This window comes from Aptenodytes forsteri, unplaced genomic scaffold, assembly GCF_000699145.1.
Source record: "Aptenodytes forsteri isolate BGI_AS27 unplaced genomic scaffold, ASM69914v1 Scaffold257, whole genome shotgun sequence".
NCBI lineage: Eukaryota > Metazoa > Chordata > Aves > Sphenisciformes > Spheniscidae > Aptenodytes > Aptenodytes forsteri.
This window is the reverse complement of record NW_008795194.1, coordinates 10,783,572-10,806,877: the sequence shown is the minus strand read 5'-3', so window position 1 is coordinate 10,806,877 and position 23,306 is coordinate 10,783,572. Positions and strand designations below refer to the sequence as shown.

General features: G+C 35.9%; 1 protein-coding gene across 1 annotated transcript in view; it reads right to left on the bottom strand.

The window, feature by feature from the left end:
* ESYT2 (extended synaptotagmin 2) overlaps positions 1 to 23,306 on the bottom strand; it is a 95,540-nt gene that overhangs the window by 4,686 nt on the left and 67,548 nt on the right. Inside the window, exons 8-20 of the mRNA XM_009278698.1 lie at positions 22,574 to 22,694; positions 21,704 to 21,880; positions 21,211 to 21,293; positions 19,843 to 19,891; positions 19,069 to 19,158; positions 18,365 to 18,460; positions 15,337 to 15,438; positions 8,719 to 8,793; positions 6,786 to 6,872; positions 5,780 to 5,929; positions 4,334 to 4,722; positions 1,960 to 2,058; positions 1,210 to 1,341 (exon numbers count right to left, since the gene is read on the bottom strand). Of these exons, the coding sequence (XP_009276973.1) occupies positions 1,210 to 1,341; positions 1,960 to 2,058; positions 4,334 to 4,722; positions 5,780 to 5,929; positions 6,786 to 6,872; positions 8,719 to 8,793; positions 15,337 to 15,438; positions 18,365 to 18,460; positions 19,069 to 19,158; positions 19,843 to 19,891; positions 21,211 to 21,293; positions 21,704 to 21,880; positions 22,574 to 22,694 (1,650 nt within the window). The remainder of the gene's footprint in view (positions 1 to 1,209; positions 1,342 to 1,959; positions 2,059 to 4,333; positions 4,723 to 5,779; positions 5,930 to 6,785; positions 6,873 to 8,718; positions 8,794 to 15,336; positions 15,439 to 18,364; positions 18,461 to 19,068; positions 19,159 to 19,842; positions 19,892 to 21,210; positions 21,294 to 21,703; positions 21,881 to 22,573; positions 22,695 to 23,306) is intronic.

Here is a 23,306-nt window from a genome sequence, read left to right as displayed (position 1 = left end):
TGAGACTTCTGTTACTTTTGGTCTCTAGAAGCCACTGGTAGAACAAAACAAAACAAACAAAAACCAAACCAAACAAAACAAGGAAAGGGTCAACCGCTGACTCTACAGAGAAGAGAATGAGGAATCCTACTACCTTGACAGCTCAGTATCACTATTCTCCAAAAGGGAAAGACTGGTCAGTCTTACTGATCCTCAGTTCTCTAGAATCAGAGCTCCTTTTCTTTCCTGGCACACCAAGGCAACCTATCAACTTTTAAGGAAGAACACATTTTGTTTGCTAGATCTGAATCTTACAGAAAATGAGGGCAAGATTATACCACAATCTACATCTATTTGTCACTACAGTTCTTAAACAGCTTTATTGCTTTGCAATACGTTTTACTTGGAAAGGCACAGTAAAACAAATCTATTACCTGGAATAAACAGGACAGAGCTGCAGTACCAGGAAAACCTACCAGAGCCTCTAACTAATGATTTACAGATTTCCCTTGGACAGAATGGACTGAGGTGTTATTTTCCCCAAATTAAGTTTCTGTCTGTGGAGAAAGGTCTTCTTTATTGATAAGCGATGGGTGGGGAAAGAAGGGATACATGCGTAAGGGAAACTACCATCAAAAAACAGTGCAAAGATAAGGATTTTTATGCAATGTAATGTTGCACAAGCTTGCACAGCTTCCAACCTATGGGCCAGGATATAACCTACGAGGAAACTTCCCGACTCCCTGGATGCTGAGAAGTGCCACCAAGTAGACTGACTGAGCAAGCTGATCACGCGTAGACATTGGCTGGCTAGTCCTACCGAGGAGGCAGCATCTATCAGCCAGGCAATCGGCCAGTCAGAATCGACATGCTTCCTGGCAGGAAGGGATACCAACAGCATCGGCCAGCTAAAAGGCACTCATGTTCTGGCCACCTGCCAGAAGAGTGCACACTGCTTCTTAGCTACCAGCACAAAGGAGATGTAACTGACATAGGATAAGGCAGAAAATAAGAGAGATGTGGCTGGTAACAGAGTAAGAAGGGCTATAGTGATAACAGGGAATAGAAGGATGGGAATAGCTATTACAGCACAAGAGAAAGGTATGACCAAGTCTGGTGGTGACAACTAGGAGTTTCAACAGCTCATCCATTCGGGTAAGCTGAGAAACCTTCATTTGACAGCTTTGTAATTACATGATATAAAACTACTACATGTAGTTTAGAACATACATTTGATCAAACACTGGGTTTAATGTCTTCTTTGATACATGCGTTTTTCTTCTTCCTGATCGTCTCTTATCAGGCAATAAATACATTCGCACATATGGATCGGATCCTTCTTCTGAAAACGCTATTAGATTTCTGTGACCAGTGAAAAACAAGGAAAAACACTTAGAAAATAAACGAGACATTGCTGAATATAAGTGTCTACATTACTATCACTTAATTTAGTACACGAATCAGTTGTGGGATATCCTGTACAAAGTATGATGTGCAGGATACAGCACATAGCTAATAGCAGTGGTAAGAAAAACTAAAAAAATGCCAAGCAGTGACTTGTACAAGATCAGATAAATGTTGAGCAGACAGCAGAGGTGGGAATACGATGTTTCTTAAATCCCAATTCAAAGTTTAGATATGGCTTTCCAAAAATCATGCGGTTTTGTCATTCCATGAAAAATTCGGTCTCTTAGAGACAGCTTTCAGACACTGCTGATAAAAATCTACATGCCGTTTTCATTTAAAATCTGACAGGGGCATAAAAGACAAATACAAAATCGCAGCAAAATCTTCAACAAATTTTTTACTGATTCTGAGTATAGCTCTGTATAGTTTTTTATTTACACATAATTACAATCAGTATGTTATTTTAAAAATAACAAAGATCATCCAGACAACCAAATTAAGAGGCTAAGTCAAGATATGACAAAGTTTACAAAGAAATATGTGCAGAAATGAAATTTGGTATTTTATGCTCACCTGCAGGAATGCACTACCACAATCAGTTTGTTTCTTTGTGAACTATGACGAATTGTTAGCTGAATCTGTCCTAATGGAGACTGCCCCAGAGTTGTTCCACTGCAGGAAAAAGTAGAACACTATGCTTAGTTTTTAAAACACATATTTAAAGTAAGACCTAACTGAAATATATGCTGAGTAGTTTTCCCAGAAATCACGTATTATCCATTTAACTTTTCACTAGACCAATGTGAAAGAAGAGAGCACACGTTAGCATGTGAGCATATCTTCATCAGTTTCTTGTACTTCAGTTCCTTTTCCAACAGCTCTACTCTCCAAAATAATCTAGGTATTCTTGTCAGTTTAGAGATCAGCTGCTCTTCAGTACTTTGAAAACCATGATCAGTAAAGAACATGCTTACCCTAAAACAAACATGAAAACAGTATCTAGGAAATTGGAAAGCTTAATGGTGCAAACTGCAATGAAAACCTCAGTGATGGGCCACTCTTACCTATGGCCAGGAACCAATAAGAAGACCAGCTCATTCTTTTCTAAATTCTCTAATGTAGAAATATAAATATTCTTGGCTTAAAATAGTGATACTTTAAACACACTTACTGCCTTAAAAGCTCAAATCACAGTATAAACACAGCCATTTTACTTTTCTGTAGCTCATGCCACATTGAAAATAGTATTAGAATCAATTTACACTTACAAATACAGGTCATGCTTAAATAAAAAGCAAGCACCATGATTAAGAATTTCTGTTTTAAAGAATGGCCAATATTTGCATGAGTTCCCTCATGTCTATAAAATGCCTATTTTAGTTTGTGTAAACTGACTATGAGTATTTTCCGTTTCACACAGGACAGTATATGGCATGCTTGGCATTTCTCAACCACCTGAAGGGTATCTTAACCTTAAGGGAGAGGCGTGCCTCTTTTGTGAATAGCTACTACAAAGCGATTGCAGAATGTTCCATTAAAATTCCCAAGTCATTCACTTTAAAAACTAGAATGAAGCATTTCAATTCAGTATTTTCTGAGTTAAAATAAAAAAAAAAACAAAAATCAGAGCACTGAAGAACATGGGGCCTGCAATAAAGGACCTCCTTAGCCATAGCTTTACCACTCTTATCAAATGAGAAAGTATGAAATTTGTGTATTAAATAAGGAGTAGTATTTCAACATTTACCATAATTAACGAAGTCTAACCCAGTTTTGGGCCAGAAGAGAGACTGATAAACTGAAGACAAGACAGCAGAGGACCATAAAGATAAATGGGGGTCTGGAGCACATAAGCAGATGGTGAAGGAAATGGGTTTGTATAAATGGAAGAGAAGGCCAATAGCAGATTCAACTGCAGTCTTTTGTTACTTAAAACAGACATTATAGAGAAGACTGAGTCAGACTCCTCGTGGATGTGCACAGTAAAAGAACAAGAGGCCGCAGTCAAGTTGCAGCAAGATAAATTCCAACTGGAAATAAGGAAAAAACATTTTCACAGTGGAGTGATTAAACACCGGAACTGCTGAGAAAGTTTATAGAATCTCCATCCTTGGAGCTATTCAAAACTTGTTTGGACAAGGCCCAGGAAACCTGACCTAACTTTGAAGCGGGATTTGCTTTGAGCAGAGGGCTGACTGAACTCCAGCGGTTTCTTCCAACCTATATTACTCTGTTGATTCTATGACCTCTGATAGAGAAAAAGATGAATTGGTTCAATCCCTTACAAATAAAAAATTAAAACCTTCCTACTTAGATTCACAGAGAAGCTACATGAATAGGGAATTAATGGTTTCCATTCTCCTATTCAGAGCAGAATAGGCTGCTCAGCTATCTGTACTGGTAAGTATAGCTGCCCATTGAGGCAAGTAAAAAAAAATTAGAGAATTTAAGAAAGCATGGCTCCAGCAATCCTCATTAATTGAATAGTAACTGACTATTCATTTAACATTCTTTATTATAAACTGAGTAATTTTAAAAGACCAGCTATATTCAGCTTAATTGGCTTAATATTAATGCTAATAGGATTCAGTGGTGAAACAGGCAACTATTGCCATGAAAGTGATTAATGTTGTATTGAAAAATATCCTTCCCTCTTGCCATCCCACTCTTTTTAGCACTACACAGTGTAGCTATGAGAACAAGGTGGACTTTACGTTGCAGATCATCGCAATGGTAAGGTAACTTCTAATTGCAGAATCTGTCTAACTGAGGTACTGGGAGGAAGCAGAAAATCACAATGACTTGATTTTCAAATGCCAGGCTCAAACTGCAAGAGGAAAAAATATTACTGAAATGCAAACTAAGCACTCTTTCTTTGGCTGCACTGATGACATTTTTTTATAAATCAACTTAGATATACTGCAAAACCAAGTAATTAACACCATACTTTTCAAGCTGTCGTAGTCTTTGCCGTAGCTCCTGTGTGGCGATAGGCAGCGATATGTCTGAGGCTATGCTAGGAGTGGGTTCTTTGACCGAGAGGTGGCTGGGAGAGTAAGAGAAGTTAGAGGCATGAAGACTGGAGGAACTTCGGCTGAGATCTGTTGGCCACTGAGGGCTGGCATTGGGAGGCTGACTTTTTTCAGCTGTATCAGTCTTTTTATCACTATCAGTCGCTGGGGAAGCTGGAACAGGTTTGTTTGAATCAGGTGGTGGTGAGAGAGGAACGTGAGGCTTAAAAGATGATTTTCTTGCATCTTTGGAAAGAGATGGCCTTTTTACTTGGGCCGAGTGTTGATGATCTGGAGATCTTGCTTGCTTTTCAAGAGAAAGGACCTAGATACAGTAAAAATACATATAATATGACTGTTTTCCAGTATAAAAAACAGGAACAAATTTGTTTCTACAAGAGTACTGGTTGGTGACAAGTTGTTAAGTTCAGACACTAATGCAGGACCAAAAATATTCACACTTATACTCATTCAGTCTACAATAGGAAACCTTTTGCACAGCAAAACACAGCCTCATCTTCTTTGTGGCAAATGCAGTAACTATAAAACAATGTGAAATTCTCCATTCATTTAGATTTATTCTCCTCATTATTCCCTTCCCATACTCTACGCGCTTCTGGTGCAAGTGCTATTTACTTTGCAGCTCTAGCCACCTGGAAAGCTATTCTATAATTTTTTTCTTCTAATCTTTTGAAATTTAATCCTACATCACAAGTTCTTCTCACTTATTGCCTTACTTTCTCTTTTATAGGTTATTTTCATTTATTAATGACAAGTAAGCAAGAAAGTGCTTTAGAAAAGAACAAATAACAGAAGTTAACAGAAGTCTGACAGTGTTTGCAAAGAGATACACTACTCTATTAAACCAACTAATTTAGCTGGGGAAAAAGACAAACCAGATCTCAGGTATGCAAGTTTTGTCTTCAAAACTCCAATGTGCTTGAAAGCTGGTCTGAATTTTTCCAGTACTATGAATATAATTCCTTTCCCTATAAACATTATTCTTTTTAAACCATCATGACCTCAGTTCCATTTCTATAAGATAAGGGTGATTTCACTGATCTGTAGCCTACTGAATGATAAGAGACTTGAAGGAATTTAAATTGCAAACATGATTTCCGAACCTAAAACCACAGGGAATCTCAGTCTTAATTAATGCAGCCGATTACTGTTTTGTTCGGAGAATTTTCTGTTTTTGAAATAGAATGTATTTAAATTAGAGGTTATCTTTGTGTACTTGATAGCACTGCCACAACTAAGGACACCTGGCATTGTGACACCCAAGGAAATGTACTATCTTCTTCATAAAGCTAGAAGACCAGAAGTCATGATAGTCTTAAGTATGCTTTCAGACATTTACAATGGGAAAAGTTTTAGAGTACCCTGAGTGCAATCTTCATGTTTATAGTGCTGTTCGGACCGGAGTTGCTCAGGTGGAACCGCTGATGCATAGTTAAATCTTCACTCTCCAGCAACTGGCTTAAAGGCAGTTTGAAGTTCCCCAAAGAACACTGGTGCTGTTCATCCCTCACCTGAAGGAACACAGAAGCTAAGTAATTTTGTATCATCTGCTTTGTTAGAATTGAGAGAAAGAAAAAGAAATAGTTTTATTTAAAAACAAAAAAACCAAACAATATTGAATGTAGTTTGTTCTTAAACCAAATTTCCCTGATCATAAGATTACTTTACACTGCAGAAGGAAATAGCAAATATACTCAATGACTAGTTTCTTCATCCCTATCTTCTCCAGCAAAAGCAAGACAGAAAACTAACCATCACATCTACGTGACCCTTCATCAAAATAACTACATGGTTTCCAAACAGTCTGTGTGAAAATGAACTCCCACAACTGTTAGAGGAATAGTAACTAGGACAGTACTCATTTACACTTTAGTCTCTTTGAACTATGTAAATGACATATCAGCAGTGTAAAGGGATACAGTATTTAGATAAAGCAAAAACGTCCTTGGGATGAGAGAGGAAACATATCAGCCATACATAACAGCAATTTCTGCTAGCAGCTAAGACTGTTAAGGTTCGAAACGGTTGGACGGTTGACGGTTGGACTCGATGATCTTAGGTCTTTTCCAACCTTAATGATTCAATGAAACAGGTATCAAAAATGGTTTTTTTCCCTTTTTTTTTTTTCTTAAGTAAGACAACCATCAACTATATTCTTCTGGTGAGAGATTGGTTATAATCTTTCTTCCTTTTAGTAGTAAATGCAAATAAACATTTCATAGCCTGGTCTTAAAAACCACCTTAAGTATAATTTTAATGGTGTTCACAATATATTCAGTCTCATTTCATAACAACCTGTAATGTCTGAATGTTTCTACTGAAATGTCTTAGAAAAGAAAGGTATCTAAAGAGAGTGAGACAACATACCTCAACTTCAAGATCTTGTCTTTTGGGATTGTGTACAAAGAAAGTAAAGTTTTCCTCCCATACTGGTTCATTGGTCTTGTATCGAATCTGAAGTTAGAGCACAGGAAGCATACAAATTATAAAACATTTCCATCTAATGAAGCCGGTGTCAAGAGTTGAGTACATTTTTCATTTTGGCTTTGGAAAATTAATGTCTGAAACCTGACATATTTAAACAAAGGCCAAGTGGGATCTACCCAAGGCATATATAATATAACATATAAAATTATACACAGGACATGTAGTAGAATATGTTTTGCATTAAAGTTGCTGTATGTAAAGTAAAACTCCTGCTAAAGACCCTTTACTTCACACCAGTCTATGAACAAATGCAGGATCTTCAGACTGGCACATTCTCTCTCTTCTCATACTTCTCTATAAGGGTTGAACCAGCTCAATGAAACTCCTAGAAACTAATATTTTTCCTTCTAATCACCAAGTAGCCATGTGGAAGATTTCACTGCCATATCTCACTACTTTCAGCAAGCCATTAATGGGGGCGGGGGGAGAAAAAAGCGCTTACAAAATAAGCTATCTCCAGGAACAAAGGACTTGAATTTCTATCTCCATTCTCTAATAGGTATCAAAATTAAGACTGTATATAAGATCTGATTTAGGCTTTGTGACAATTTTGGACAGGATATGAAGAAGCCAAATTACATGTCCTCTCCTTTTGGCTCACTGACACTTTTACTTTAAAAAAACCAAAACCAAAACAAAACCACAACACACCCATATTACATATATCTACCTATCTAGGTATCACTTCACTGTTGCTATTTTATTTTAAAGAGCTGTTTGAATGCACAGATGTTAGTTATGGGCAAGATGCCAGGTACATTGAATGCCTTGGGTCAAAATCAGACGGATCACCATCAAGATCGACCTCATGACAGGCATCTGTTACAGACCACCCGATTAAGAAAAAGAGATGGATGACGCCTTCTTCAGATGACTCAAAGCTGTCTCAGGTCTGCAGAACCAGGTTCTGAGAGCTTCAACTACTCTAATGTTTTCTAGGAAAGTAGCACAGTGGTGCACAAGCAGTTTAAGAGTTTGTGCTAGAAAAACACACACTGTTGCGTTACAGTTGTTCTCAATCATTGGATGTGATGACTAGGAGTGGTGTTCTTCTGAATCTACTACTTACAAATGAGGAATATTGGTTTGCAGGTGTGACTATCAACAGCAGCCTTGGCTACAGTGACTGTAAGATCACAGAGCTTAAGATCCTAAGGGGCATGAGGAAAACAAATAACAGAATAAAAGCCTTGGACTTCAGAAAAGCAGATTTCAACTTGCTCTAGGAACTGTTAGAAGGGATTCCATGAGTGTCTACCTTGGAGGGCAGAGGAGCTCAGGAGTGCTAGAGGACAGCCTTCTGAAACCACAGAAGTGGTCCATACCTCAAAGCAGAAAAAGCAGCAGACATAAAAACAAAGTAGCCTGGCTAAACTACGAGCTCCTGAGAACTACACAGTGCTTTGGCTAATCTAGGGCCCTACTTTAAACAGAAGGTTTAAGCAGATGGTCCCTTTCGACCTGGGCATTTCCATAACTCTGTGATTCTGTAAATTTTCAAATCTTGATCAGTATTTTGAAGCCTGCTCTTTACCCACACTGTTATTTATATAATCACTACTGTAGGAATCCCAGTTGCAGATCAGAATCTACTGTGGAAGGACATCTACAAATAGCTAAAAATCTGGTCTCTACTCACAAACAGTTTAAATTGAGTAAGCTCCCATTCAGTCCTTGGCTTCTTGTTGGAATTTCAGTTCTGGTGGTAACTTTTAAGGCAGTGGATACACTCAATGGCTCAATAGCCAATGCCAAGCACACAGAGCCACCAAATGTTTGTAGACAGAGCCAAGTATGAAGAGTAGGAACTTACCTTACTTTCCTGTGCCTTGTGTCCAACTGACAGCAAAACAAGTGGATTGGGATTGCTGTTTATTTTCTTTCCTGACTGGTAAAGAAAAAGCAAAAACTTTGCCTTCAGTACAAAGCAAAACCTCTCTCCTCTGAAACTTTTATGTTTGCATCTTAAAAAAACAACTCATATGCATTCTACTATATGCTTATCTATTATTCTCAGTATTTTATTCAACAGGCTTCAATGGCAGACTGGCTCGCAACTCGTGAACACATTAACATGAAGGCATCCAACTACCCTAAATATGCTGAAGCAAAATGCTACAAATGAGGAGTTTTAGTCTCCTTTCCGTTTTCTTCAAATGAAATTGGTACGGTACAAATTCTTATCTTTTAATGAGCATTACAACCCCCAAAGCTAATGAAGCATAGTTAAAACCGCAAAATGAATATTGCATGCAGATGGGAGATATGGAGAAGGCACAAACTCAGGAAGCTTACTTTATTTACATTACAGTAGTATTATTAAATTGGATGTAATATCAGAACATTGATATTCCCCCCTTTTCAGTCTGGGGAGAAAGAAGATGCACTATAATGTACCTGATGTATATTTCTACAGTTTACCAAATACTCTTTATTAGAGAATCAACCATCTGCCATATCTGAGCCTTGCTCACCAGGTGTATAGCATTACAACAAACTGAAAATAAACATCAGTTTAGAAACAAATTATATACACAAAGGAACATTCCCAACTACATGTTTCTTTCACAATAAATTAACCTAACAAAAATTTAAGTCAGAAAGAAAAGTTAGACATGAAAGTTAATCATCTCAAGCAGATGTTAATGCAGTTTAAAAGGCCTAGAAAATATAGTATACATGGTTAATAATATACTTTGAATTCTACCATGTAGGAAATTGTACAGATCAGGTATGTAAACATAAACTTAGTTAAAATCTACTTAATGCATGTAAGGTCACAATTACAACCAAGTGATTAAAATATTTTATATTCTTAAATTAAGAATATGCATGTTTTAGGTATTTTTGGATCTGAACTTACATTTTGGACATCATACTTCCACTAATATTACTTGACTTTAATGTGACACACTGCTTATAACCATATTTTCCTTTAGAAAAAAAGTTGTTAAGAAAGCACTCCTTTCTTGGATGAATGCCGCATTTCTTTTTTTCATGATTTCTAATGGAAAATATTTAGCTCTCAAAGACAACAGAATACACAGGTTTAAGGAACAGAAAGAAAGTCAGATTATGCTCCAACTGATGGTGTTTAAAAATGGTAGGTGAAATTTTTTTCATTTTTTCTTTGTCCACAAAAAGGTGCCTGAAACTCCCTTTTCTTTATAAAATGATAAAACTACAGAAGTTGACAAAAAGACCCTGTTGCTTATGCTGATATGTAAATATAAATATTTTTAATTCATGCTAAATAGGTAGCAATATGTACACACACATATAACGCACCTCTAACACCTGCCACTGACAGATTTGCTGTTGACAGTCTATTAGAAACTGCCTCTTGTCCAAGTTCCTCCAGCTGAGAACTTGGCTTATGCCTTCCAAGTTTGCCTCTCAACTCTATGTCTTCCATATCAAAAAGCTGGGCTAAATTTGTTTAGCATTTATATAAAAGTTGTAAAGCCTTCTAAAAACATCTAGCAGGAACAAGATTATTTCAAAACATGTCAGAGACTGATTTTATTGGTTAGTCATTCAGAGTTGACCAATGAAGTATCACTCAGTATGTCAAAGATGTTTTAGCTTTCATGTCAGCTTTGTTCTTTAGTTACTACTTCAAATTAGTTCTCAGGACTATTTTTTCCCCCAGTCTTCTAAAGCAGTCTATACTCCACTCAACTGATCTAAAATTCAAATTACCACAGACCAAAGTATTTCACCAATGTCTTTACTGCTTCTTGAAACTAAATTTAAGTAAAACGGAATTGCACTAAATATATATCTGGCAACAGAAATTCCATCCACTGTTGGAAGAGAAGTGTTGCAGGCATTTGTGCATTTCCAATTACTTTTGTGACCTTAAATGGACAACTATATTAATTTTACCTTTAGGGCTTTCTGAACAGCAGCCTTCTTCAAGCCATCAGGGTTAAATTCTAATGGATTATGCTTTTAAGTGAGGAGAGAATGAACATAGGAAGGGTTAATAAGTCATGCAATGAAGCAATTTCACTAGGTTAATTAATTATGACATGACAACACAGGGCAAAGCGGGGAAAAAAACAACCTAAAAAAACCCAAAAAATCTTTCAAACAAAACAAGGAAGGAACTACCACCACGACAACAACAAAAGTCTGACAAAACTTTTTTCCCCCCTCTTGTCCTCTCTGAATGTTTGTATTCTGCTTTAAAACTAATACACTCACTTTCAGTCTACTTATATTTGCCTCACCAGTTTTTTTTTACCATAATGAAGAAACTTCACAAAATAGGTTTTATTGAATGCCTGATGTCCTATGGACTGCCTTCTGAAAGAACCTTTTTTAAGTTTGGTTAAGTATATTTTCACAACATAGAAGCTTCTCTGATGATATATCAAGTAATTATGTGAAGGAGTCCTTTTACGGGAGAAATTACTATGCTAAATATTGATAGGACTTAGATCATTACAAAAATCTAAGTCATTTGAGCCTCTTCAGCAGATGAATGATACAAACACTGCATGTCAACTAGAATGAAGGCCTACTACTTTACTCAGTTGAATGAAGACATGCAAATACACTAACAATAGGAATTTGAACTGATTTAGCAGGACAAAACCTCTTGCTACTTTCCATTAATTAAGCAAATTTTTAAATTTTTTTTAAGAATAATATGTTGTTCTTGAAGTGACACATGTAAAGTACAAAAATGTTACAGAAAATTTGCATTCAACTCATAAGAAATAATTTCAGGAAATACAATTTTGAAATGAAAGAGACTTCAAGTTAGTATACTTATGGCTGGCTTTTTCTTTAAGCACAAATTTTTGTTTCAAGGGAGAATTCTGCTTTAAAAGCTATAGTGTGTGGCAACAAAAAAAAATTGCATAATGGCCTTTTTAATCATGCTGATTTATGAACAGGAACCAATATTATTAACACTCTGCCAAAAGAAATGCCTTCCTGAAATTCAAATCCAGAAGTGACCAAAATTTGAAGAGAGATTTAACCTTTGTGCAGAAATACTTTTTTACATTTTCTTTTGGAATGTCACATCCTGAAGTTGGCCAATACGTATGACGAGATTCCTGGCATTCAGCTTTAAAATTTCTATTTCAGAATGAATATACAATATGATGAAACTGGAGAAAAACAGAAATAAGGTTTGGCTGGTTTGTGGCATTTTTTTAATCATTATTTTTCTTAAAATAAAATTATGGAATCTTCCACAGCTATTTATCTGATACGTTAGGGACTTACTATTGTACTTAAAGACCTTCAAAGATAGACACTGCACAATATTCCTAGACATATCAATCCTAATGTTTAACCATCCTTTTCATCAGAAATTTTTTTAATGCCCAACAGGTATGTTCCTTGCTGGAGTTTAAGCACTGTTTCTTGTTTTCTGACAAACATGACAAAGGCACTTTGTTTGCAGCAGCCTTGTATCATTTCCATCCCCATCTTTATTTCCTAAGGCTAAATTCATCCCAGTTACTCTTCCTCTGCTAGTCACGTTTACTGGCTTTCTCATTATCATAACTGGTGTCCTCCAGATCTTACTTTGCTGCGGCCAAAATCAGGGCCTTAGTAATGGCTAAGTAGAACAGAAGGATTAGTCCATACATCTTACAGGCTACACTCCTCTTGCTATATACAGCATGGTGTTTGTCTTTCATAACAGCATGATACAGCACGACTACAGATCTGTTTCTGTAGAGCTATCCATCAGACAACTATTTCCATCCCATATTTATATGTGTGCAATGACCGTCCTCTATGGAAAAGTACCTTATTTTTCCAGATCATATCTGCAATTCATCAAGATCATTTTGAATCCTAAACTGCCCCTCAACTTACTGGCCCTCTGTCCTTCACATTTGCACCTGCATATTCAGTACACATCTTTTTTTCCCCCTATAATATTATTTCAAAGAATTTTAAAAGTCAAAAACAAACCTATGTGATCAATTATAAAGGCAGGCAACCAATGATTCCTGGATATTGAACATGTCTCAATTCCTCTGGAATCATAGCAAGGATAGGCCAAGAGGGACATCAGCTGGGGCAAATATGTTTAAGCCAGACTTCAGGTTTCAAGGGAAGGAGCTGCAGGTCCATGAGGATGGTGGCTGAAAGGCTGGGCGGGAGGAGACTAGGAGAAGAAAAGGGAGTATTCAATATAAAAAGCCAAGAAAAGGTCTTGCCTTGGGTGACAAAATTGTCTTGCTATGGTTCTGAGTGTCTCTGCAGTTATAGGAAAAGGGGACAGGTATCCAAGAACTATACTGATAACTGACACAGTGAAATAAATCAGATTTCAGGCTAGCATTCTGTAACAGCCAGTGATATTTGCAGTAAATCCTAATAACAAACCCATAAATTACACTGCAACTAACAAGCTGTTTTGTTTTTAAGCCAGATCCTAATTCAATATGCTTTGGAGTACAACTCATTACTTCTGTTGACTCACTAAGTCTTGCTTGTGGTTAAAATGGGGCTTTAGAAGTGTCTAAATCTGTGAGTGCATCCTCAATTGATAACCAGAAGACAGTCACTGATCTGTAAGAGCTGATTTAAAATATGGATAATTTATATGTTATATAAACACCAAGTTGAAAGAAAAATTGTTGTGAACTAATGATAACGTATCCTAAAACTAGTGTTACTCACTTTCGGAAATTATACTAAGAACACTATTCATACTCCTTAACTTCAGATAAATCAGATTTAGATGGGTACATGTCTGAATTAGGTGTCATGAATCTAGGTTAATAGATTAACCTAGTCAGTAAAACTGTCTAGAAAGGAACAAAGAGCACTCAGGGCATTGGATTTTCCTCTCCCTACATAAAGTGAGCCCCCTTTTTAACACACACACACACCCCCCCCCATAACTCATGTTACATGTCAGTTAGATATCTGAACTTACAGGTGTGAATGTTTGCATAATACCTCGTATTTAAAGATGCCCTGAAAACAAGATGCAGTTTTATGACTGCTGAAGCCTGTTGTTATCTCTGGGCTACTACAGTCCTCTCCTCTCCTCTATCCTGGCCTCCAGCCATAAATCTCATCCTCTTGCTTGCTGCAAGACTAGCACCCATGCAACTGCAGAACAAGGCAGTTAACACTCCTGTTGAAGGAAATCCAGTCCTGGCTATCTTAAAATGGTTGCTGTTCCATACTAACTCACAAATCGCTTTGGGGATTTGGAAAGTTTTGTCCAATGTCTGAATAGATGCTGTTATATGTAGACAACATGTCCTAATGCAAAGACCCTAAGATCAACAAAAACATCAGGGCTACACTCTTTATCAAGCATTTTGATTTTTTTTTTTAATTATTATTATTTTTAGGATGTATCTAGTATTTTTATAACTAAAAGAAACAGCAACTACTTATCAGTTTTAATTCCAAGATAACTGAACCATAGCTTATGAACTGCATTTCTTATTCATTAAATTTTAACAAGATTTGGTAATGGATATATCTTTTTTGATACTTTAAAATTAACTTCTACACAGAAACTAACTGAAAGGACCATAGAAAAGGGTTTTGTTGGGATTTGGAGGGGGTGGGGGGAAGGTGTTTTTAAATCAAGGTGTATGACAAGAGCCAAAATTAGCCAGCCAGCAACAAATTTTTCTGCACAATCTACAATGGCATACCCACCTCTCTCTGGCAAAAGAGTTCTTATTCTGAACAGATTCTCATTCTTTTTGAAGATACCAACGTTGTGTTTACAGATTTAAGTGTAACATATTCAGAGGCTCGTTAGTTCGTAATGATCTTGTAACATTAAATTCAAGCAAAAAATATTAATTGGTGGTTCTCCCTAGTGTGGATTCTCCTGACTACAGACTAATTTGAAAAAAAGAAAAGGAGCTTGGGAATTTGCAAAACAAGGAGCATCATGGAGTGAAATAGAATTTACAAGGGAATTTATATTTTGGGGAGCACAAAGAACCACACCCATTTTTAAAGCAATACTTGACCCAGTGTGGAGCGGTTGCACGTTCTTACAAACATTGAGTGCATCACCTTTTAAAGAAACTACAGGGATGTTGGTTGTAATATTAATTAGTTTAATTTCTTTGCAATAGAAGCCAACAATTCACCAGCACACAGTGTGCTAGTATAGTATGCATTTTATTTCTCAATGAATCAGCAATTTAAGTTAAATGTAAGAGCTTTTACAACAAACTTATCTTGGGTTTTTATCATAAAAAGTTAATTACTTACCCAATGATATGCTGATCAATGAAATTTAAGTAGCCTTTAAAATGCAATAAAAATAGCACAAAAAACAATGCACACTTGCTGAAACCATGCAGCAAAACAAATTGCATGCTCTCATTCCACTAGAGTGAGTGGCTTTAGTAGCACTAATCCACACTCTGGCAGATAAAAGGTACAATACAAATAATACCAGAGAACTCACAAATAGTGCTCTATAGAGTGAGGTAGTGTTTTCACAAAAGACTAGTCCCGATGCTCTCCTCTCTTTTAAGTATCCACACCCAAAGTTTCCCTCGTAGATACTCTTAGGAAGATGGAAATGGAAGGAGAAAGCAGAGTGATGGGATTGTGGCAGAATGAATGCATAAGCAGCTTTACTACATAAAAAAGTTAAGGAAAACAGTCAAAGGATTCCAGAGAAAACAGCAGATAACAAAAAGTAAGTAAATATTTGTCATTACAAGTAGTTTCATCTATTAAATTACTTTCTGTAGTGCAGCAAGGTGAATTTTTTTTTTATATTTATTTTTTATTAATTATTCAAATATATTAACCCACTTTCCAAGTTTACTCTTGGTAGTTCAGATTTATATGTCAGATCCAACTAAGTAAATTTAGAGCCCACCCTTCTACACTGTTTCTATTTCACTTGAAACATATTTCAGATAAATCATCCCAGTGTCTCAGAAGCCCACAACCATGATGCATCTGTGCAAAAGAAATGCCTGTGCTGGGAATTATCCACTATAACTCAAACAAAACAAGGCTGATAACAAGATCTAAAATGTACCAGTGATAAGCATTAACTTAAGAAATCCATTTTGAAGGTAACAAAAAGTACTTATTCATCTAGAAAATATTTCAGCTGTAACATTAAAGCTGTGGACAAAAGTCTTCAAAACTATTAATAAGGTTCAGTGTAATTTTAACACTTCATTCTCTTTGAACTTTTTGTTCCCCATAAACACAAGCAATCCAAAAGTGTGATTAATTTTGCTATTACACTACATGACCCCCATCAATGAATATGAACACAACATGAGGAGCCAGCAGACTTTCATGTTTAGTCTTGTAAGTGTTGTTCCATATTAGAATCAAATGGACATAAAAAAGCTGTATTCGCTGTAATTCACTGCAGTTTGTCTAGCAGCTCCATGACATTATCTAAGCATTATCTTTACACAATCTATAGGAATCTTTTCAGTTCTCCTGCATGAAGAAGTCTTCCCATGATATTTTTCCCCCCACCTAACTGTGAAGTCTTTTTGTATCTGGTTTTGGACAACTTGAATTTAACACAGTATTGTATTATTTTATTGTTGCAAACTTGTAAATGGAATTTTCACGTGTTCGATGTTACTTTCTATCATATTCTTTATAACTCATTTCTGGAAAGAAAATGACTTGAAGTTAAATACTGAGTAATTTGTAGCAACTGCTTTTCTGGGCTGGCAGAGCAAGGGGAAAAAAAAAAAAAAAAAAAGAGTTAAACAGGTCCCACACTATGACCATCCTTATTCTCAACCCACCCAGGCAATCTTGTACTGTAGACAGAACATCAGACACAGCAATAAGAAATTTGGGATCCTGTTCCCAAATTTCCTAACTGGTCAGCTTTGTGCAAGGAACTTCCCCTTTCTGTGCCCTACAGTTAGAGATCTACTGATTAGAAGTACTGATTAAGACACTGAAATTAAAATACTGTCCCCAAAAGCAGGTAGAACTCAAGACTTGCAGCCTAATGTTTCTGAAGGAGGGAGACAATGTTACAGAATGGTTTTTTTGAAACAGGAAGGGAAAAACTAAACTTATGACAAAGCCTCTGAGTATTTGCTGGAGAAGCTAATCTAATATACAGAAGCAGAGCTGCATGGAAACAAATTGGAAATTGTGGATAAGAGAACTTTAAACTATTCATTTTAAGTAAGAGGCTTTAGTGCATTTTAACAGATATATTAAACTTGTAACAGTTTGAGTAAAATCCAGTAGTCAAACAAGAAAATACAGAAATGGGTTCAATTTAATCTAGTGCACAAAACAGATGGCAGACAGACTTTTTCTGTGTGTTGCAGTATTCTGAAACTGATGTTAAGCACACCATAATTCTATTCTATTTCCGCTTACTCTGTAGTAGAGTAATTCTACTCTTTTTCTGTTAAGTTACAGAGTTCCCCTGAATTCAATGCAGTGAGGTTAAAAAGATAATGCAGGGCTCTATTCCAAATGAGCTACATCTTTTTAGCTTTTAAAATAACCTATAAATACTACTTGCAAACAGTGCTCTATCACTGCTCTATACACCCTGGAACAGACGTAAAACCACTAGGCAGTGATGTAAATTGTTTAGGCTACTAAGCTTTCATTTGTTACCACTCTGATGCAGCATTTTAGCTTAAATTTAAGATGAGTGGACAAATTTGCAAAATGCATGCAAAAAAATCTGAGGCTTGAAAACTTTATTCTCTGATCAGTATTTTAGTCATCACTTCCAGAATTTCTCATCTAACAGCAATGCTGAAAAACAGCAAAACTCAGTGTTATGCTTCACATATCTATTTATGGTAGGGTTTACTTTATTACTGCTATCATTTTCAACCAGGAACGGAACTAACCTGAAATAAACTACCAGCATGTGCTTGTCATAAACAAGCTATTTCACAGTCCCATAGTATAATCCATATAATGAGAGAACCATTAATTTTTTTGTTTTTATGTTTTGCACAAGCAAATAAACAATACTTCAAATGACAACCTGACAAATCGCATACAAGTATTCTGCCACTGTAACATCAACTGCACAGTATTAATTTCATGATGAAGACTTCAGTACCTTCAAATCTACCACAGATACCCTAAACCAAAGCAAGCAAGTTTACCTGAACTCAAGGAAGTGGGCCTTTTCCCAGTTAGTTCCTTAAAATTCCTCATGCCAATCCCATACTATTTATGGAAAACACAACGTAATAAAAACATGCAGCCTTTCAAGTCCAGGAAAGGAGCATTCTTTAAAGAAAAATCACACTGATTAAAGAGTAATGTTTTATTAAATATATATCTGTAATACTATACTGCTAGAAATGTGGACCTTACATTACACGTTTTGAAACAAGTATAGAAAACATGGCATAATGTGCGTTAGTAAAGCAGTGTGCCATACTACCAAGCAAGACATGCTGGAAGTACACAAGAGATACCCATGACAAAAGGGTATCCATCAGAATATAACTTACAGGCAGGTTTCTTGCTGAGTCCAAATAGAGAATAAGCAATGCAGAAGAAAGCCCATCATTGGCTTGGTCTTTATCAGCTCTAATGCTTGTTAGCACCTAAACCAAAAACATACTGTAAGCCTTTCTGAAAATCAAATAATACTATTATTTCTGTACCATTCCTGAAAAATATTTTAAAAACATCTCCCAAAATGCAAACATTCACAAACGCACACTATGAAACATAGGAAGTAAGTTTTCGAGACTCTCATAGATATTTCAAACCCATTTTCATGGAAATTTGCACCCCATTTCCGAATTATTTTTTTTAGATTGGACAGATTATAATATCATATCCAGCTTTATTTCCCAGGCTAATGAAATGTTAGCTGGTATTCTCAAACCACGACATTAAAAGAAAAGAAGAGGACGACAAAAGCATTTTAAAATCCCATGCCAGAAGAGTACATTGACAGCTATGACTGGTTTGAGATTTCTAAAGACAAACAGCTTGGAATAAAGTTACAGGCTTATCCAAATTCACAACAGCTAGAGAACTAAATTACTTACATACTTACATATTTAGCTTAATTAAATTACTTAACATACTTAACATAACTTACATAAATAACTTAAAAAAAAAAACAAACAAACCACCCGCAACACAACAAAAAACACCCCACAACAATTAAGATCAGGATAAAAGTAATGTGTTCCTTTAATACCTTGTCTAGATTTTCAGCAGTTGGCATCAATGTGAGCCATTCCAGTTTTAAATGCAATTTTCCTTTGGACACTTCATCCAAAGTAAACCACTAAAAGTTAAGCAAAGTAATGTGAAATAAATCTGACACCAAACACACACATGATTGCAATTGGCTCTTCAGAACATTTAGGAAATGCCAAGCTCTACTAGAAAACTCGTAGAGCTGAAGTCTGCATAACCGGAAAAGATCTGATTCATTGTTTAAAATGTCCTATTTCACACTAAATATTACAACACAGAAATAATAAAAAAAAAAAAAAAAAAAACAGCCACGCAAACCTCTCTGTTGTACAGTAAAAGTATTTTTAAAATATCAAGAGAATTCCTTAAGTTCTGTAAAGACGTTCTGGAAATACAAACCCTGTGTAACATTACTATAAAATCTCTCTTACATATAGGACAAAATTAGTCTGCTACGTCTAATAATAGTTAAACCAGGCAATTAACTATTTTGCTGCAAGAAAAAGCTCTCACCAAATATATAAGTTACTGTTTTTTGCATTTACATACCAGTAATCTTAAAACCCGAAGACGGAAGAATGGCAGTATTCTTCAGATCTCACCAATTCAGATATCCCTTAAACCACTGTATTGATTGTCAGGGAATCTACTCTTATAGCATTAAGGTTATTCATGCACATACAGGAACTATCCCCAGGGAAAAAAAAATTACAAGAACAACTACATATGCAACAGATGGGGTTTTTTAAACCAAAACTTACTCAACACTTACCTCATCTAGAAGACGCTCCTTTTCAACTTCAATTAAATCTATCATCAAACTAGAAAAAAGAAAAAAAAAAATTCTGTATTTTAGCCAAGAAGCAAAAAATCTAATACAGAACTCTAACCCCACCCTGTGCTTGCTGAGTATCCAGGCTTCCACTGAGATCAAAAGAGCAGAATACTATTCTTTTAGCCCCTAAGAGAGGAAGAAGTAGGGAATGAAATGTCTGAACAAAGATGAATGCAAGATAACAGAAAATATGCCTATACTAGAGCCCATTTTCTATCTACGAGGGCAACTGGCACAATATGGCTCACATACGTATGAACAAACTCTCAAAACAGTGACCACATCCAAACTACCCACTGGAAATAGCCCCTGGACAGATGCTATGACCAAATTCATGCTTTGGCATTGTCTGGGAGAGTGCTAGTTCACACAAGCTAAAAATGTACCAGGGAATCTGCTAAAAATTAAACAGGGCAGACAACTGCATGCCAGTGCATGAACATTTGTCGTGGCTTTGTATTTTATTAGTACTGATGTACACGTTATGCCACTTTCCCCCCCCACCACTTCAGTGTAAGATTAGGGAAGTGCAAAGAAAAGAAGCCTTTGTACTACCTACTTCTTTATTTTAATGAGAAGAGAAGTAGGTACTGTTGCTCCTGTTAAGAGAGAAGGAGCTGCAAAGATAAGGGAGTTCTACTCTGTATGGAAAGCAACAATGGGAAGCTCCAAACTCTGCAAGAAATAAAGGTGACAAATTACTGGAGAAAGAAGCTGACTAAAACCCTGAAATGTTTATGGGTAAACACTAAAGGTAGGCCTATAGAATCTAAGAGTGAGTAATGTTTGCAAAAGCATTACAGCAAAATTTTTTCTTTAACCAAATAGTTAAGATCAGCTCTTAGAGAAAAATAAACTGTGAGCTAGCCATTTAAAAATGATGAAGATGAAGAAGATACACGGTTATAAAGCTATATTAACTTTGTCTGAAGAAATAATTAAGACTTAGTGCTAGCTTATGAACATTAAAGCAGGTAGGGTACAATTCCTAAAAAAACAAACAAACAACCCCACACAACCCTTTTTTTTTCTGGGTACCCACAATACTTACCTTATTTTTTAAAAAAATATATAAACATATAGATGCGTATGTACACAACAAGCACATTTTTATATACACATATTTACATATATGAAGTAATTAGGGAACTACTTACTGCCACCATTTTGAAAAGATAATCAATTTATACATATAGTAATATAGCAGAACTACAACTGCAATAAAATGCAAAAAGAAAAAAAAGATTACATCAAAATATTTCATCTCTTTTCAATACCTACAAGCATATCGTCCATAACATTTACCTTCCCAGGAAGTCATCTTTATCTGGATCTTCATCAAAGAGCTCAATCTCTAGCTCCTGTCCTGGATGTTCATATACTAAGGCCTGGAAGTACAGTAAGATGGCACTGTCAATGGTAAAACTAACTAGCTTTGTTAAATGGCACAGTAACAGTAAAACATTGAACTGCAGTGCCTTTGTGTATTAAAACATATCAATATGCTTTAAAAAAGATGCAATTTAATGAGTAGAGCAAGTATAAGAGCTTTTCAGATGCAATTTGCTAATGTTGGCTTTAAGAGACTAGACTACTTTACAGAATTACTGATTCTTACTCTAGACAAAAGTAGTATATACGTCAATGGAGAATTTCTGTTTTGTTACAGAACTTCGGCCTTTTAGAGGGAGACATCAAGAAGCTCCTCAAGGAAGCCCCTAGAGTACCTTCTTTAACAAAAGAAACTTTAGAAGACAACTTTACAGAATGCACAACAAGGTATTTTTATTGATTATACCTCATAAACTTCATTCCATTTTGGATTGAGATTTTCTTTGATGACCTTGCTTTGGAAAATCTGGTTGCCCACACGGATGATTCCATAAGGATCTGACTTTCCCTTGACAATCCCTTTTAGGTAAGTATCTTTCCCCTCCAGGTCCTGAGCTTCAATAAAGTGTATCCTTAGAACACCCTGAAAAAGAAAAAGATGAGTTTATGTAGTAATCTGAAAGCCTCCATGTCATCACAATTTATGCAGTGTCTGTCTTATAATTTCCATTGCCATTTCCTTAACATGAAACTTAGTTTGGACACACTGTAAATGAAGGGATATCAATGATGATCCACATACACAGCAGACCTAGCACTCAAGAGATTACTGAAAAGAAAAACTGTCATCAACAATCAGAAACATGCCAGTTATATCAAGAAATGCCATGCTACTGGAAGTGAATAGCAATAAGTAGTAACAACTTTCAAGTGAAGAACACTAACAATAATTTGCAGTGATAATACAAATCATGTACTATAATTTTTAGAGTAGTAACAACTTTCAAGTGAAGAACACTAACAATAATTTGCAGTGATAATACAAATCATGTACTACTTAATTTTTAGTCTATACAGTTGAACTATATTTTAACAAATAGTATGTTTAAGATTCTAGCAAAACAAAAAAAATCCTTCTTGGCTTTATTATGAAACATTAACTCCATAGAAATTATTTATAAATTAAATCAACTATTATAAGTGACTGGATTCACGATAACTTGTACTACTGCAATAACTATATTTAGAAATTCACACAGATGTGCGTATCTTTAACAGTTACTACTACAGAAAAAACTAAATGCCAAATCATTAGTATTAACAGAAACATACTTACCTTTGGTATAGGAAACCGCAACTGAGCAATCTGCACTTCACTGACAAGGGGGACTGTAATTCTATTTGGAAGGACCAGGTAGTTGGATATTATATCCAGTATTATTGTATCTGATAAGCCACTGTTGGAGAAAATAATCCTCAGTTACTTCATGACAATTAAACACGTTATGTCACACTAATACACTCTTTTTGCTGCTTAACAACCTAAATGGAGAAAACATTTGCCTTTTCGGGGGAGGTAGAAGACACATCTGTTTTTTAAACACTTTTTTTTAAATAAAGGATTCTTGCCAAAATGGCCACCAGATGGAAGCAGCTGACACTGAACAGCAGAAACCACAGAGATGAATATAAAGTTCTCATTTCCCTGCCACCGCCAAGATCCCCCCCTCACCCCCGCCTTTTAAAGCCACCCAGGGTAAAAGGTTGTTACATAAGTTTTCTTGCCTGCATTGCATATAACCAAGCAGATGTTAACTGTTAATCTACTTCTGTATTTCAATAATGATTTAACTGTCCCTGAAAGTTTGGCTAACCATTCCTGTAGCGTTATGAAACAAGTTGTCCTCTTGAGCTGGGAGGACTGTCATTTAAAACAGAAACACAAAGAAAACATGCTTGTGGCCGAGTAAAATATAGCCTAAGGAAGCAAAACAGGTTTTGTTCTGGCAAAAAGGGAGTGGCAGTACAATCACACTGGTAATGAATCATTTAAAAAAACCCAACCCCAT